The sequence below is a fragment of the Anguilla rostrata genome, chromosome 6, assembly GCF_018555375.3.
Source record: "Anguilla rostrata isolate EN2019 chromosome 6, ASM1855537v3, whole genome shotgun sequence".
NCBI lineage: Eukaryota > Metazoa > Chordata > Actinopteri > Anguilliformes > Anguillidae > Anguilla > Anguilla rostrata.
In genome coordinates this window covers 28,645,613-28,663,039 of record NC_057938.1, presented here as the reverse complement: position 1 = coordinate 28,663,039, position 17,427 = coordinate 28,645,613, and the positions used below count along the sequence as shown (strand labels likewise).

At 39.3% G+C, this 17,427-nt stretch overlaps 1 protein-coding gene across 8 annotated transcripts in view; it reads left to right on the top strand.

Moving 5' to 3' along the window:
* LOC135257857 (serine/threonine-protein kinase MRCK alpha-like) overlaps window positions 1-17,427 on the top strand; it is a 377,275-nt gene that overhangs the window by 141,973 nt on the left and 217,875 nt on the right. For all 8 annotated transcript variants that reach the window (XM_064341039.1, XM_064341035.1, XM_064341036.1 and 5 more), the window contains exons 6-7: window positions 7,329-7,422; window positions 16,804-17,004. In XM_064341039.1, coding sequence (XP_064197109.1) covers window positions 7,329-7,422; window positions 16,804-17,004 — 295 coding nt within the window. The remainder of the gene's footprint in view (window positions 1-7,328; window positions 7,423-16,803; window positions 17,005-17,427) is intronic.

Here is a 17,427-nt window from a genome sequence, read left to right as displayed (position 1 = left end):
GATAAACCCGGGTTCAAATCCCCCTCGGACTCAAGCAAACCTCTAACTCATTACACTGGCTTGCTGGCTAACTAAAAATTAAAATGGCCTTACTGTCGCACACGGTAGCTCGTTCACGGTAATCTAGATAGTCTCTTTGTGTTTCACCATACATGTCAGTGAAATATGGTATTTCACTGAAAATAACTTTAATTTAAAAATATGCAAAAGTTAACACAAGAGGGAGCTAGTTGCCGACGGATAGGCAGAACATGCACTAGAGGCCTACTCAATGAAATAGCTGAAAGATGGTTAAATATGCTGATAAAAAGCATTTTTATCTGGCAAATATTTTGGTTGCACAACGTTACAGATAGCGAAGCATTTTTGTGGTTAGGTGTGCAGCATTTATTAAGTTTGAAGATATTAAAGTAGTGTAGTTATGTAGGCTAGATTACAATGACACAGCCAACTGGCTTCACGATACCTGCCTGGAAGCATCTGCGTTCATTACGTTTCTCTACTCTTTTTTTCAGGTTTTTCTTTTAATTTGTCACCTGTCTGTATATACATACATATATACACACAGACACACATACAGATGGGTGTACTGCATGATACAATTAAGCAATTAACATCCTATCAAACTCTGCAGCATGTATAAAAATGCTGAGCAGGTCCAGTTGACCTTGATTTTGCAGCTTGATGGCAAGAGGAAAAGGCCATCTTAGTGACATTGAAAAAGGGTTCATTATTGGGGCACGGATATTGGGGCTTCAGTCACAAAGACTGCTCAACTGGATAGTGTCTCAATAGGAACAGTGACTAAAGTGACATCTGCATTTAGATCTATGGGAAAGATATCAGTAAATAGGGTTGTAAATTGTGGTCGAAAGCGCACATTTGATGACTGTGATGCTTGTGCATTCGTGCGATATGTAAGGAAAAACAGAAGAGCAAGTCTTTCTCAGCTGACTGAGAATGTCAATGCTGAATGTGATCATGTCAGCAAGAACAGTTATTCGACAGAGAGGGATAGAGTAGGGTTGCAGTGCATAAACCCATCATTACGAAGACGAATGCACATTTGAGAGTTCAGTAGTGCAAAGATCATTGGCACTGGCCTACATAGATGTGGAAAAAAAGTGATATCGTCTGATGAGTCACCCATCACCATATTCTCAACAAGCGGGCAAGTGCATGTGTGGTGTACACCAAGAGAACAGTGCAGGCCTGAATGCTTGACCTTTACAGTGATGGGGTCCGGTGGCTCTGTTATGCTGTGGGGGGAATTTTCCTGGCATGGTTTGGGTCCACTTGTCCCCTGAGAGGGAAGGGCTTTTTACAGAGAACTGTCTGAAAGACACTTTACAGAGTAGCAAGGCAAGAGATTGAGAAAAAAGAGCAAACAGAGAAAACACCAGGCCTGAGCCCCCAAATCGCAAGTACATAAGGTAAAAAAAAAAAAGGAGCCCAATGGGAACTCCTCAATGGGAAGAAATTTAGTGAGCAACCCAGCTGAAGAGGGGGAGCCCATCCTCCACTGGCCAACCTGGTGTAAAGTAACAGATATAAAATAAAATGGGTTGAGCAGGTTACAGCTGAGGTGAAAGCTAACAGGAATAATAACAGCTTAGAGGAGCCGGATGATGGATCCGGAGCTCCAGACAGCGTCAAGGCATGGGCAGGGGAGGAACAGGGCTGAAGCAGTCCATGACCATGGAGCGAAGGACAGGACTGGAGCGATCCCATGAATTCAGCCCCCATAATGCCCCCATGACAATGATAACAATGCCCCCATACACAGGGCACGAGGGCTCACTGAATGGTTTGAAAACTAACTAGTGAGGCCATAAATCTATCTATAACTTTTAGCCAAGATAGACAGTTGTGTATTGTATCTACATTTGTTCTACAAAGACATTGACGGGCACAACGTGCTGCATTATTTTGAGCTATTTGAAATTTCTTTACATTGGTTGTGACTATGCTGGACCGAACTAATAAAGAGTAATCCAGATGCGAGAACACCAATGCTTTATTGACATGTTTAGTTGTGTTTACTGGCAGGAATTTAAAACATCTTCTTATCCCCATCACAGTTAATTAATTACTAATATTTTAATTAATTAATAATATTAATTAATATCCATCCTTTATCTATACCCGCTTATCCTGTTCAGAATCCTGTATCCTTAGAAGTCTGGTTTCTGTAACTCATTCTATGGCAAGATTTACAACTTTAATTCGGCACTGATCTCAGTGAATGCTTTGATCCAAAAACAATGCTTTTTGTTTTGAAAACATTAAGAACTAGTTTGTTATTAGTTAACTATTCCCCTACTGACTGCAACTATTGAAGACAAGTGAACCCGTTCCACTGGCAGCCATACAGGCCCAAGCCATAACACCCCCTCCACCATGTTTCACGGATGAGGTGGTATGCTTTGGATCATGGGCATTTTCTTTTTTTCTCCACACTTTCCTCTTTCCATCACTCTGGTACATGTTAATCTTTGTCTCATCTGTCCACAAGACTTTGTTCCAAAGGGCTCTTTTAGGTGCTTTTTTAGCAAACTGTAATCTCGCCTTTCTGTTCTTCAGGCTTATCAGTGGTTTGCATCTTGTAGTGTACCCTCTGTAGTCCTGCTGGTGTAGTCTTCTAGGTATGGTAGACTTTGACACATCTACACCTGTATCCAGGAGAGTGTTTTCGATCTGTTGGGCTGTTGTCAGGGGGGTTTTCTTCACTATAGAGAGTATTCTCCGGTCATCCACTACAGTGGTCTTCCTCAGTCTACCGGGTCTTTTGACATAATTGAGTTCACCAGTTGTTTTTTTTTCTTGTTAATGATGAACCATGGTGGGCATACACTAACAACACAAATTAACACACCTGCCTAACGAAACACATCTGTGAAGCCAATTCAACAAATACTTGTAGTACCTTAAAATGGGGGGACCATGTACAAAAGGTGCTGTCATTTCTAAACGGTTCAGAACCAAAATAAAAAATGTGTCACTCTCCAATGAATTATGGTGCTCACTGTATTTATCCCATGGCATGTATGCAGCCTGAGTGCTTCTATTTCAGTTGACATTAGATCCTTTTTCACATTGACAGGAATATGATTTTGAATTTATTTTAACCCCATCATATGCATTTCTATTCTTTCTGTATATCATAACCATTTATATTTAGAGCATAATCCTCAAATGTAGGGTCCAGATGAGTCTCTTCTTCTTCTTCTTCTTTTTCCTGCCGACTACATCATAAGTTCTTCAAACCCACAAGAATATGTCTCCCCTTTGGACATTTAGTTACTTCAGCCAATAAAAACATCTGATACATACGCAAAATGGCCATATATAAAAGTGCACGCGTTTAATAAATAAAAAAACATAATTTGTGGCCCTGGCAGCTACTTCCCTAATAGTTCACTGGTTAGCCCAGTTGCCTATGGAATCTTTGGAAGACGAATAGGCCTGGGTTCAAATCCCCCCTCGGACTCAGGCATGTATGTAACTCATTACACTGGCTTGCTTGCTTGCTATCCAATAATCTAAAAAATTAAAACTATTGCCTTTGCAACTGCATAATCTTTGCGGGAAACTCATTTATATTTCAGAAATCCAAATAAAATACACCCGCACTTTACAATTTTGCTTTTGCCATTTTGACCGTGTTTTACGTTTGCTACCTTGTTACCAGTCGACAGACCCAGTGTATAATGTTAGTACAGACAACTCTGAACAGACTAAGTTTGGGCCAAGGTACTTGAAATAATTTCGGAAACATTGCTTTGGAATACAGTTTGTTTCATTTGTGTGAGCAAAGATAGCCTATATTGTTTCTGGTAACTTGGCCTGATTTTGATATCGGTAATTTAAATAGCAGGCCTAGATTTTGTAATTTTGAAAATGTGTTTTTTTTCATATCGAAATTACTGGAGCGAGAGCTCTAAGAGTTGTTCCGTATCTGCATAACTAACTTTAGTTCTGTAGGAATTAACAAAGTTATTATTTTCTATTATAATTTTCTATTTTTTATTTTGTATTTAACATTAATTATTGAACTTCTGTCTGAAAAACACCATTTTAATATGTCCATTTAATATCATTCCTACAGAAATTTTTGGTTACCTATACATGTGCCTTTAATCAGTCTACCGTTTTCCACTCAGTCTACAGCACTTCACCAGCAATCATCAATTAGAGTTTACAGCGATTTACCCAACCAACTGTGCTGCTTCAGCTGCTTTTAAAGTTGGTTTTATTACTTTGTTGACGTGGCACTCAGCAGCTTTGTCGTCCTGAAATTAGAGTTTTTCCGTTGACAATCACGACGGCACTCGCAGAGTATAACTACCCATGTTTCACCTCTGCATCCTGTAATTTTTTTTTGATGTGTGTAAACTCAGCTCTTTTCTTTGAGTTTCCACAATCTGGTCAGGGAAATTTTTCACCCTCATATCCCAAAAACTGAATTCTCCCCTGCTCCTGGCCAGCCTCAGAATAGCTTCTTTGGCTTGGTATTTCTGCATCCTGACAATCATAGGTCTAGATCCCAGTTTAAGCTCTGGCCCTGCCCAATGAGCAGGTTTGCATGGTAAATCTTCTTTTTCAAGTAGGTCTTTAAAAAATGTTGGTTTGAAATCTGTCGGATTTCCTTTTTCAATGTAGCATTTCAGCCCAAACACACACAGATTAATCTTCCTGCAATTAAACTTCTCCAGTTTTTCAACTTTCTCTTTCAACTCCTTAATGTTTTTTTCGGGAGCAACTCATTTGTTGCCTCAAGCTTCTTTACGCAGGCATCCATTCTTCATTAGCCATGCCCCATGTCTGTAAATTTCTGGTTAAAATTGTTTAGTCCCAATTTCATTGCATCTAGCTGTAGCTGAAGTTTGCCAATAACCACACCTATATCTTCTCTTATCATGGAAAAAATAGGACAGACAGTTCAGCTGCAAGCTTTCGCTGGGTGCAAGCCAGGTTTCACTGGCCATATTGCTTTCTTATATAGTTTGATTCCTCAGTGTTTTTGTTTCCTAGGAATCAGAGGTTAGGTTTAAGCAGTTGTCAGTTTTCTTCAAATCCCGACTTTTCTTATGCAACTTCTTTGATGACATTACCCTTTTTGCTTCAAACACTTTAATAACACAAAATACTTTGTCACTTTATCATTCATCATTATAAGTAGTTCATTCCATTAATGTTTTGTTGTGGGAGATACACATGCCAAACACTCACTCCGTGCTTCTTGACGTGCTGTCACACTCAGATTTTTTATGAGAAATCTGTTTTTATCCTGTATTCATAGTCCTGTTGAATAAAAAAATGATACTCTGCCTCACACTTTGTTTCCTCTATAAGGGTAAACTGCGTTATTGTGAGGGAGCTTGTGTAGGCTGCTGATATCCCCTGATAGCCCGGTCTCTGTTAGGGCTATGATTGTGAAGGTGTTTTTAAGAGTCGATAGATAAAGATGAAAATTATCATGATTCTTTGCCAGACTCCGTATGTTCATATGTAAAATATAAAAATTTAAAAAATGTAGTTCCGAGGTCATTTTGCATCAAAGAGTGTTAAATTGATTTACTTTTATCTAGTTACAAAATGGTACAGTATATGATATGAATAAAACATTCAAATCAGGATCCCGGATTGAGTCATTTTTCACTGTTGCCTCTTTCTAGGTCAAACGGATCAAATATGAAATGCTCCTTTGTGATAATTGACTCTTTAATGTTTGTAATGTGGTCACTACTTTCCAGAGAATGAAAAGGAAAACCGTTCAACACATGTCTGACAAAACTAGCTACCCCACAGATCAGGGTTCCTCTTTCTGATAGGTGTACATCGATAATGCAATATGTTTGTTTTTTTTGGCAAATTGGTGTGTTACTATTCATACTCGGTAGTTACTGCTACTGGACTACTTGACTTTTCCTTTTGGGGATGCACTATGAGCTTATCTTATTTCAGTGTCTGCCCTTGCAGCTTTCATCGCTGGCACCAGTTCTTCACGCTTTTGACACACAGTATTGGAATAGTCCTTGTTAATGTGAAAACTTGCACCTTTTAATAGTTTAGGTTTTGAGAGAATTGTCTGTTTGTCTTTGTGCCCGAGCAGCTCAATGACCATAGGTCTTGATTATTTACCACCAGCCACCGGTTGCCCAGTGTGATGTGCTCGTTCAATTTAAATGTGCCTTTGATCGATTTTCATTTTTCCGGTTGGAATTTCTCTGGCTTCCTTTTCCGAATCAGACAAACTTTCATCAGCCGACTCCAGAATGCCATTATTACAATATAATTTCACCTGGACTGGTTTTCTAGATACTCAGCCTTTGCCAACCATGATCATGATTAAGCCTGCAGAGTATCGATATAAGACTGGAAGTGTTTAATTGCACCGGTCACAGATGTTAAGGGTGGCTTTCAGATCATCCATCTCTTTGCGTGAAATCTAGGCATATTTTACCTTATACAACTCTAGTCAGCTTATCAAAGCATTTATAGGTTGAGTGTCCAAGATCATTTGCACAAAGTCATTAAGTTATTCTCTTGTTGCGTGATGAAATCTTTATAGAAAGCCTTTTGCTGATCTAGAAGATTGCGGAGATTACTGAGAGAGAAACAACGTCCTCCTCAGATTTCTTGGGTACCATTTTAAATCTGAGAGAAATCAGGTCAGTGCCACAAACTCAAAACACCAAAACCAAGTTAGAGCTGCATTATTCAAACAAATTCAACACTGTTGTGGTTATGCAGCTATGGGGAGACAGGACTACAACAAGCAACAAGCTATGCAAACAGAGTGCCGGACTGGACTTACCCACTGAAGCAAAGTCTAGACAACCGAGCAGTTGTGAGAATGCTTGCGTTAGGTAAGGTGAGAAAAAGAGCTAGACGAGTAAAGTTGGGTGACTGGTAAATCCTTTATAGAGATGTGAGGTGTAATCCAGACAGGAAATGTAGAGACTTGCTTTGAAATATGCTGGAGACCTATTTTGATGTAATCCGTGGATAGGTAAATCTTGAAGAAAGATGTAAAAAAAAAAACAAAGCTCCGGCGAGACCGTTCAAATGCAACACAGGTCCTGTCGCTACAACAGGGATTACAAATCTAAAATTGTAGAGTACTGACCCAAATCAAGAAAAAGATACATCTTCGTCCCAAATGTTATGGAGCTCACTTTTATTTATTTATTTTATTTATTTATGAAGCTTTCCATTTAACGAGACAACTAGATTTATGTATGTTCTTTTTTTGTTTGTTCTTTTATTTGTTTTTTTTTTAACTATCTGAAGACATTTTATGTTTTCTTCTTTGTCTCACTCAGGGACATCAAACCAGACAACATCCTGATGGACATGAATGGACACATCCGGCTGGCAGACTTTGGCTCCTGCCTCAAACTAATGGAGGATGGAACAGTGAGTTCAGTGTGCCACCCAAAAACTAAACCTCTCTCTGCTCTCAGACTCAATCACTCAGTCTTTAGTATCACATATAGGGAAACTGGTTTGCAGTCAAGTCCACATGCATAGCATAAAACACACAAGAAAGAGCAAAAAACATTTATCTCCAACACCCACAGTCCCATAAAACTTCCTCTGTTATAATCTGTACAGAAAATGGAGGACAAAAGTGCATTGTAGTATGGACTACCAGTTGTAGTCTGTCAGAGGATAAGGTACAAGATATGGAAATAAGAACATGATTAAAGTGTTGTTCTTGGTTTTATTATCGCCTTAAGCTGCAGGCCAGATTGGGTTTATTTGCATTCATTCATTTTTTTTTGTATGGTTAAGTTTCCAATCAGTCTGGTTGTTTGAAAGTGTTGAAACAAATGGTTCTATCTCAATTTTCTATCTGTAAACTATTTTATTGTGCCATTTTTTTAGCGACAACGGTTCAAATCCTCCTCACATTTCTCCTATCTCATCCTAAAAGGACCCTTTAGGAGCATGAGAGTATATGTAGGTTGTAATCTTTCTCTATGCAACATCCCAGGTTCTGTGTAAGAAATTTTGGTTCTTTGAAATCTTGCAGTTGAGCCTTCAAGAGAAGCTACGTTTAGGAATGAAAACAACCACGCTTGTGCTTGGCCAAAGTGTGCTCAGGCTTTCATCTCCATGCTGCCATTTTTTTGCAGCTGTCAGGCCAGCAAGCCACGACTGCCTTTATGCAAAGGAAAGATCAAGAGTTGAACAATCATTAAGTCGCAAATTATGTGGTAAGAAAGGGATATTTTTACCTATGATTCAAGAAAGTGTCCCACAGACTATTTTTCAAAAATAGAGCACCTTGGGACATTCCCATGTCATGAGAAAAAAGGTTCCAAGTTTCTCATTGGAACAAAGGGAGCAAAATGGAGATTTTAAAAGTTTCATTTGGAAAACGCTTTGGTGTGAGAAATAATATCTGTATATGAACTTCTACTGAATCAACTTATCTAGATTTTTTGAGGACAATATAGTGTTTGACCATAAAATTGCAAGTTTAACTCCTACAAAATGAGACGTCTCCACAAATTATTACAGGGCAAGGTTAATTGTGTCTGCTCCAAAATAAATTTATAGCGATTTGATACAATGTTTTAACCATTCTGCATAAAAACTTTGAGGGGGTGGGTGCCCACCTTCAAACTTTAATGGAACTTCATAGGCGCGCAGCGCTTTGCATAACTGTAAAAACAGAAAGAAAGAAGAAAGCATGGCAAATGGAAAGTGAGGCCTTTCTGTGCTGAAAAATGTGTATCCCTCTACTACTTCACTCTGGGAAAGCTATAAGGTAATTGCCCATAATGAGGTTATGATTATGAAAGATGGGAATGACATCATGCCAATACTCATTTGTTTTGATGGCTATACATACTGAGAGCCAAGCATTAAGTATGTCTTGAATTATAACCCCAAAATTCTCCTTTATAGTTTTCAATTGAATATTTTAATTAATAAGATGTTGCAATATCAAAGGACACTCCATCTTCTCTTTGATGGAACACCAAGTTGTGCTGGAAAAAAAAAGAACACAACATGGACAAAGAAAGAACAGAAAGTAGACAAAGCATAAATTACCTAAAATAAGCCTGAAAGTTTGGAACCTCCAGATGCCCTAATACTTTGTATCTTTGTAAAGTTGTCAACATAATTCAAACAGACTTATGGTGCCAAATGAACTTATGACTGTCTTCAGCTTTTTCGACTAACCACAAGCTGTAGCATGGTGAACGGAGAGACCTCAGTGAAAGTAAGTTTCGCAACTCCCAGAAAGGCAGCCATTTTCCTACAGTGGTCACAGTGCCAGGAGCTGCCAAACCCAGGCCAGCACTGCAGGGCAAGCTTGAACAGCACCAAGCAATAAGTCCTACTGCCATTTTTATGCTGGCTTCTGAAAGATATTTTAAACCCTTTAAAGCCCAATGATCATTCGATTAGATGCTGGCTTCTAACAATAATATTGTCTTTATAATAATAAATTATTGCTTTTATCAGTCATTGATTCAAGGTACAGCGCTATAACACGTATACCATTGTAAAGCATAGACTCTTCGCACATGCAAAAAAAAAACTTAAACTCAGTAAAACCACTAGAGATAACAAAATAAATAATAAGGCAGTCTGCCCTCCCAAGGAGGGCTGAAATTGACACCCCAGGTTGCTGATTACAGTATTTTAATATCCAAAAAATGTCTGCAATAAGGCAAATGGCTGCTATTCCTCCTCTACTAGGATTTACCTAAACAAATTACTCCCTGAGCCAAAACAAATGAATCCACTGTTTGTACATCAGCTAGGAAAAGTCAAGTGCATTATTATCCATTGAGCTGAATGTCTTTTCAGGAGCACCTGAAAACAAGCATTTCTGTATATGTATGCAACTTCAAATGTGAGAACTGCTCAAATGCTGTTTTTCAACAGCAACTTCCAGTGAAAAATCGACCCTCTGTACAATCTACACATCATGACTCTTGCCCTTGCTGGAAACCACGTTATATGTCGCAGTTTCTTGACAGTCTCATATTCTTCAAGATCATTTCTACAGCTTTCAAAATTAGTTTTCGGCTTCTACCTAGCTGAGAGATTCTGTTGCATAACCAGCAACTTGCAGGAGGGCGGTTTTGCAGAACACGAGGTACAGCTTTGCGCACACACCATCTATTGTTTATAATGGCTTTGTTCATTGGCAGATGCTTACAAAAGCCAAATCATGGCAAGCAAAAATAAGAGAAGGACTTTGAAGAAAATATTGAAGGGATTGGCTAATAGTAGTGACAGTGAAAGTGAGCATCACCCTGGACTGGGAAGCTTTGACTCTGTAGAAGCAGAAGCAAACAGTGCCTTCGGGAAGTATTCAGACCCCTTCACTTTTTCCACATTTTGTTACGTTACAGCTTTATTCTAAAATGGATTAAATTCATTTTTATTCGCACCAGTCTACACCCAATACCCCATAATGACAAAGCGAAAACAGGTTTTTAGAAATTTTAGCAAAGTTATTCAAAATAAAAAACTGAATATACCCCATTTCAACAGACAGAATTCACGAACAACTTCACACGTCCACACAATAAAGCCCCAAACTTAGGGGATTTTGTGTTTTTTCCTTCTTAATTTTCCTGCCTGATTACATCATCACAAATGCTCCAGGCCCACAAATAATATGTCTCCCATTAGACATTTAGGTACATCAGCCAATAAAAACATCGGAAGCACACACAAAATGACATATAGAAGTGCACTTGTTTAAAAGAGAAGAACTTTGCTGTTCTTATGTATCCTTCACTAGTAGCTCACCGGGTAGCGTGTCTACACAATTGGATGAGTGACAGGCTAGGTTCGAATCTCCCCTCGGACTCATGAAAACTTTTTACTCACTGCCTTGCTGGGTAGCTAAAAATGAAAAATTTTAACTATTGCTTTTGCATCTGTATAATCTTTGCGGGAAACTCATTTATATTTCTGAAATACAACTAAAATATACCCACACTTTAAATATGCATCCTGCCGATCAAGTCGGGGTCACCAAACTGTAAGGATTTAACCATGGTCACAGAGAGGAAGACAAGTTTATTTAGATTTGTTCGCAAGAAGGAAACCAAGTTTATCGGACTCCAAAATATATAATGTGGATGCGAATACTGGTTTGCGTATACGTGTATTGACTGGGGTGTGCTGAAATTGTGGGTGGCAAGACTTGTACCCTGGAGAGCAAGACTGTCTACTGATGCCAGGCATTCATCTAATTGTTTTCTGACACTAAGACCTTCTATCCTGGCAGGTAAAGTGGCTACTCATCCGGGAATCTTGCAAGCAATGTTTTCATGCCATGAATAACCAACTTTAACCTGGAAAATTATTTTCTGGCTTCCAAAACTAACATCTATCTCAGGAAGCCCTAACTAAGGTTACTCCATCTGGTTAGTGAAACTATCTAAATATCCTGGACTATGACCTAATAACTATCCGTCTGGACGCTGAAACTAACATCTGTCCCAGAGCAAGTGCACTTCCGGTCAGTGAAACTATCACTATGTCCGGTGAGTAACCCATATTACGGTGTTACCCCTAAGTCCCCTACTGTATGGCTATTTAATACATTGACTGATCCTCACAGAGATGCACACCCGGGTCAGTGTATATGCAAACCACATACGTTAGATGCACTGAAAAGGGAAAACAGCTTATAATGAATATGACCATTGACAATATCCAGGGATAGGCAGTTAAAGGTAAACATGATATTTTGCAAAGCAAGACAAATAAAGACTGCTATTCTATGAGAAAAGACTTACAAAGACAAAGAAAAGGAACACAAAGAGATGAATGATGCATGCCCAAATTACAAAATACTCATACAAGAAGACTGTGGTACCAGGAGAACTGTCAAACAGATTTTCCTCCGATGATGGTACTAGGAGAACTGTTAAGCAGATTCTCTTTGATGATGGTACCTCGAGAACTGTTAAGCAGATTCTCCTTGAATGTTTCTTTGGACTTCCCTTAAATGCAATCCTGAGCAAGCCTTCCACTTTACACACTCTCCTTTGCATGCCCAAATAAGGTCTGTACAGGAACACCCTCCCCACCACCAAGAGACACCCCCCCACCCCCCACTCTCCTCCAGGGAGCATACTCCCCTTCCCCTGTAGACACAGGGGAACCATTAAAAATCTAATGAAAATTACAAGATACTTTGTACGATGGAATGTGACCAGATGCTTTTATCTGTCTCTTAGATACTTTTCTATGGAGGCCGAACGTGGTGGTCTTTCTATAATACAAATGCTTATGTAGGCAATTTATCATTTGCACACATTTTTCATATCATTCCCAGTAATTTACATGAAAATACATGTAATGCTTTCAACAGTCCATATATGTGGTAATGGTCAACCAGGTTCCCATCTGACAGTCAAAATTTGACCTTACATTGCATTTCCGTCCGTAGGTAACATTACCGGTCGTATAGAAACTGGTGCAAGCTAATGACGTCTTCATGGCAGATATTTCGATTTTCTTAAAAAGTGATCTCAGATGGACCGCCCTTCCGTTTCTACTGTTTGATTCATTTTTTTATTAGACTAATGTCGCTACCCTGCAAAGCCACATTTCTAAATTAATGTTAGCTAGCCCTATATATCCTCTACCGACATACAGACAATTGCTAAATCTGTCGTGTACAGTAGCCCATTATAAATGCTTCCATTTAAAAATATGACATACACTTCATTTTTCATTCATGGTAAAGGAAAAATGATTGAATCCATGCCTATTTCTTTCAGCTAGAATGTGTGTTAGAATGCATGGATTGTGTATGCATTTCTCTCATAGCCTACATTTATATGAATTCCTATTTTCACTAATTCATGACAAACACAAAAAGAAATTATATTTGATGAAAAACAAAAAAATTTACAAAAATGTCAGGTTACTCATATATGCAAGGCGCTGTCTATAAGTCATTGCTTCAAATCTTGGCCTTCCATTAACAGTGTAGATATCAAAATTGTGCCAAGTTACATGATGCAATATTGCCTTTCTTAGCTCACACAAATTGAACAAGCTTTATTCCAAAGCAATGCTACCCAATGTTTCCTACATTGTTTCAAGTAACATTTGTTTGGTAACAAGAATGTGCCAAGACAACTGCAGGAAAAACCAAAAGACAGCAGGATGTTCCAAAAGACCAGAGGTGAAATGTAGAATGCCTGACCTAGTTTCAGGACTCAGATGCCCACCTTCAGTTAAAAACTGACTGCAAGCTAAAAGAAAGGTACACATTTTATCTACTGAAAGAGAGGAAGCGGGAATGGGATGGATACTTCTCATGACCTGTGAATACTTAATCATTAGGCATGGTCCACGGAATACTAATTTCTTTCCATATATAATTATTGGTTCAGGTCAATCTACAATACATAACATATTTTTAAGGTTATAGGTTAATTACCCCTGTCTCCTAGTGAGCGTTGTGGTGACATTAAATATTTAACGTTTTCAGATCTTTTTGGGAGAATCAGCTTTGCGTGTTATGTGGGTGAGCTACAATGTAATGAGGTCAGGTAATAATTAAACCAAGTTACGATGTCAACAGTGACGCCCTGACTTCCGCTTTTATTCTGGTATGTCCTGATCAGAATGTCCAACTAAATGCACATAATTGTATGATTATGTGGACTGCCAACATAGTTTCCCAGGCCCCCCTATGGACACACATACACTCACAAAGTGACCCCTACTCACACACATAAACACACATTCACACCTCAAATGGCGCCCCCCACTCCCCCCAGTTCCTTCTTTCAGTATCTTACCTCAACATGTCTTATGCTGGCGGGTCTCTTTGCAGTTTCCAAGGGCTGAGAACAAAATTGTGAAAAAATAGTAAATTAGATGTTCCACAGAACCTTGCATCGTCCTTTGCTCTCAAACCATCTGCCCTTAAACTAGCAACAGCGCATTTGGTCATTTCCTAAATGCACTTGCACTTTACACTTCAGACTCCTGCTTCTCAAATCATGGTACTTGAGGGCCAAGAACTTCTGGTCAAGGGCCAAGGTTTTCCACCCTCCCTTTACCTGGGAGTCAGGTGTGAAGACTGCCTGGCCAATCAGTAGCATGAATTGTTCAGTTAATAACCTAGATAAAAGAAAACCAGACCCAATTTAGATTCAAGGGCCAGATTTGAGTATCCCTGCTTACACTAATGGCGCTTCTCCATTGACCGGGACAGCACGGTACAGGACGGCAAGCATTCGTATCCTACCCATGCCGTGTTGCCTGTTGCGCTTCTCCATTACACAATAGACCCGTGAAGGTAGGAGGAGTCATGGGAGTAGTAAAGCGGAGTAATGCGTCCTAAATGTGTAATAATTAACTCTTGTATGTATTTCTATACCCTGTACTCTCGTATATTTTCTTGTAAGGGGATGGGACGACATGAAAACAATTTTTACCACCCACCATGTTTTGGAAATGTTCCAACACTCTCGTTCGTCATCACTGTTGCATGCATCACAAAAATTATTTTTATTTATTTTTTTATTTAACTTTTATTTACCCAGGGTAGGTTCGCTGAGCACGGATGCTCATTTGCAGGTACGCCCTGCTTCACGCTCATACACATTCACACCTGGGAGCTGCCCAGTACAACCATAATCCTCTATTATTGGCCAGTGAGCAGCTACACTGGAGGGAGAGGACATTTTTTTAGCCAATTAAATCAGGGGATGATTAGGTGGCAAGTTTTTGTGATAGCCAGATCTGGGTTTTTAGCCAGGACACCGGGGAACCCGCTACTCTTTGCGATAAGTGTCTTGGGATCTTTAATGACCACAGTGAGTCAGGACCTCGGTTTAACATCTCACCCGAAAGATGGCATCTCCTACAGTACAATGTCCCCATCACTGCACTGGGGCATTGGGGTTTATTTGACCAGAGGGAAGATTGCCCCCTGCTGGCCCACCAACACCACTTCCAGCAGAAACTCAGTATTCCCTGGTGGTCTCCCATCCAAGTACTAACCAGGCCCACACTTGCTTAGCTTCAGCCAGTCGGCAGGCGCAGAGTGCGTGGTGGTATGGCTGCTATTACACTAACTAACGCTAACATTACAGTGTGAAATATCCACATTATATAATACCACTAACCTATTTAAAGACACTCAGTTTAAAAAATAACATATATAACCGAAATATTTGAGCAGTAATACTTATATAGCAATGATGACATTTTATCTATATTCAGTAGATGGAGACAGAGACAGTAAATCAATGACAGTTCTATTTGCTTCTGTTTTGCTCCAGAAAACGATGTCAGCTAGGTCTATCAGCAAACGTATGGCTTAGCTATGCCCAGAAGTCCTCAATAATAATAGTATTTTCCAAGAAATTACGAAAAATGATTGACCACGTTTCGTTAGGTGCAGCGTCTTTTACTGCTACCACAGAGTGAATGTGTAAGTGAATGCGATGATAAGAAGAATTTCGGTTACGCTGACCTAAAAAACGCTATTCCAAAAGCAAAATTGTTATAGATCGTTAGAAAGCTTATACTCTCACCTACTGAATAAATGAATTGTCAATCAAGCCAGACTGTACTAAAAAGGGTGACAACGCCGTAAACAACACGTGTGGTATTACGCACAGCTATTTTGGAAGGTACCCAGGCATCACAAATGCGCGTATATTTCACAAACGGATTGTCCAAGACAATATATGACCATTCAGTCACAAAAGGGACATCTCTACGCACAAAGCCAATGGTAAGGTTGTATATTTATTCAATATTTAGTCCCAGATATTGACTGCAAAATGACATGGTATCATTTAAAAAAACCTTTTCTCGTTTATTTCGTTATTCAGTGAGCAGCGTTTTCACTGCTGTATTGGCATATCTTAGGGCTACTGTCGGGTTTATCTTGTTGCTATGACGGAATACGATTTTTGAGTGGTGAAAGAATATTTTTATGAATGCCAAGATAGACAATATTGTCCATTATGTCATGGGTGGGGGGTGTAGTTGTAGATGAGACTGCAGGGAGGGGGTGCGTGTTAAATGAATGACCAGAGCGACAATGGTGGCGCTGCGAAACTCCGTATTCGGCATAGTTGTCATGTATCGTCTACTAATGAAACTAAAACAACACGTTTTTGTTTTTAACTTATACTTTGGTTGCGGTAGCACTGAAAGTCTGAGTTCAGTAATCTCGGCACGCCGGTGTGCCAACCACTAGGGGCTTTGCGTCAAGAGGTTAAGTGGGGTTTAAGGGGTTAAAATTGTTTCAGTCCTGAAATTTCTGAATTCTGAAGCACGGTGCCCACTCTGCATGTTAACTCCAGACTCTGAACATCTTTAACAGTTTTGTAAATTCTAAAAATATTCAATTATTCACTCAACCCTTTCTTTCACATATTAGCTTTTCTAAGGCCTTGACTGCACCAGCCCACTCTTCACTGCCTATCAATTTGGGAATCAGAATGAAGGCATCCGCAGAAATTTCAGAAAGAAGTTTCAGATGAACAACTCATGTTTATTTGATGCAAAACAAACGTCCCCATACATTTTTGGACATCCAAGGATGTCTGGACAGAAGGGAATCTTCATACAATGTCATTATTGCCCCCTTGTGTTTATGGCAGAATTTTATCTTCAGTCATAAATAAATGTCCTTTGTGATATAAAAGCGCAGAACAACAGAATGAAATTGACTGGCAAATGAAACTGTGCATTGCATTGTGCATATAATTCTTCTTGTTGTTGTTGTCAGTTGAAAGCAAGCTACACCTGTTCCTCCATTCTTTTTCACAGGTCCAGTCATCTGTGGCTGTGGGCACACCTGACTACATCTCCCCTGAGATCTTACAGGCAATGGAGGACGGGAAAGGGAAATATGGGCCAGAGTGTGACTGGTGGTCTTTGGGCGTCTGCATGTATGAAATGCTCTTTGGGGAAACTCCTTTTTATGCAGAATCCCTGGTGGAGACCTATGGCAAAATCATGAACCACAAGGTGAGGAAAGCTAAGCCAAAACAGCAGGCTACTTAAAATCAAATAGGGAAGAGGCACATCTGGAGTACCAACCCAGCTAATAAGGAACAGTTCAACCATGGGGGAAAAACATTTTTTAGTAAGATGACATTATGACAAGTGACCATTTTCCCAGTGTCTTGACTATTGAACTTAATTATTGTTCAAAAATAAGGTCACAAAATGTTTTAATGCATTTTCATACACTTTCATTGGTAACGTCTCCTGATTATCATTTAACTGGACGTGATTAAAAAAAGATTGTGGAGGATACATGTTATTGAAGTTTTCAGAATGTTATTTTACCTAATGAAATCAAGTATTTTGATGTTGTGGTTTCAGTAGGCATTCTGAGTACTTGTACCTGAGCTGCCTTAAATATTTGGTTTAATATTTTGGGCTTTG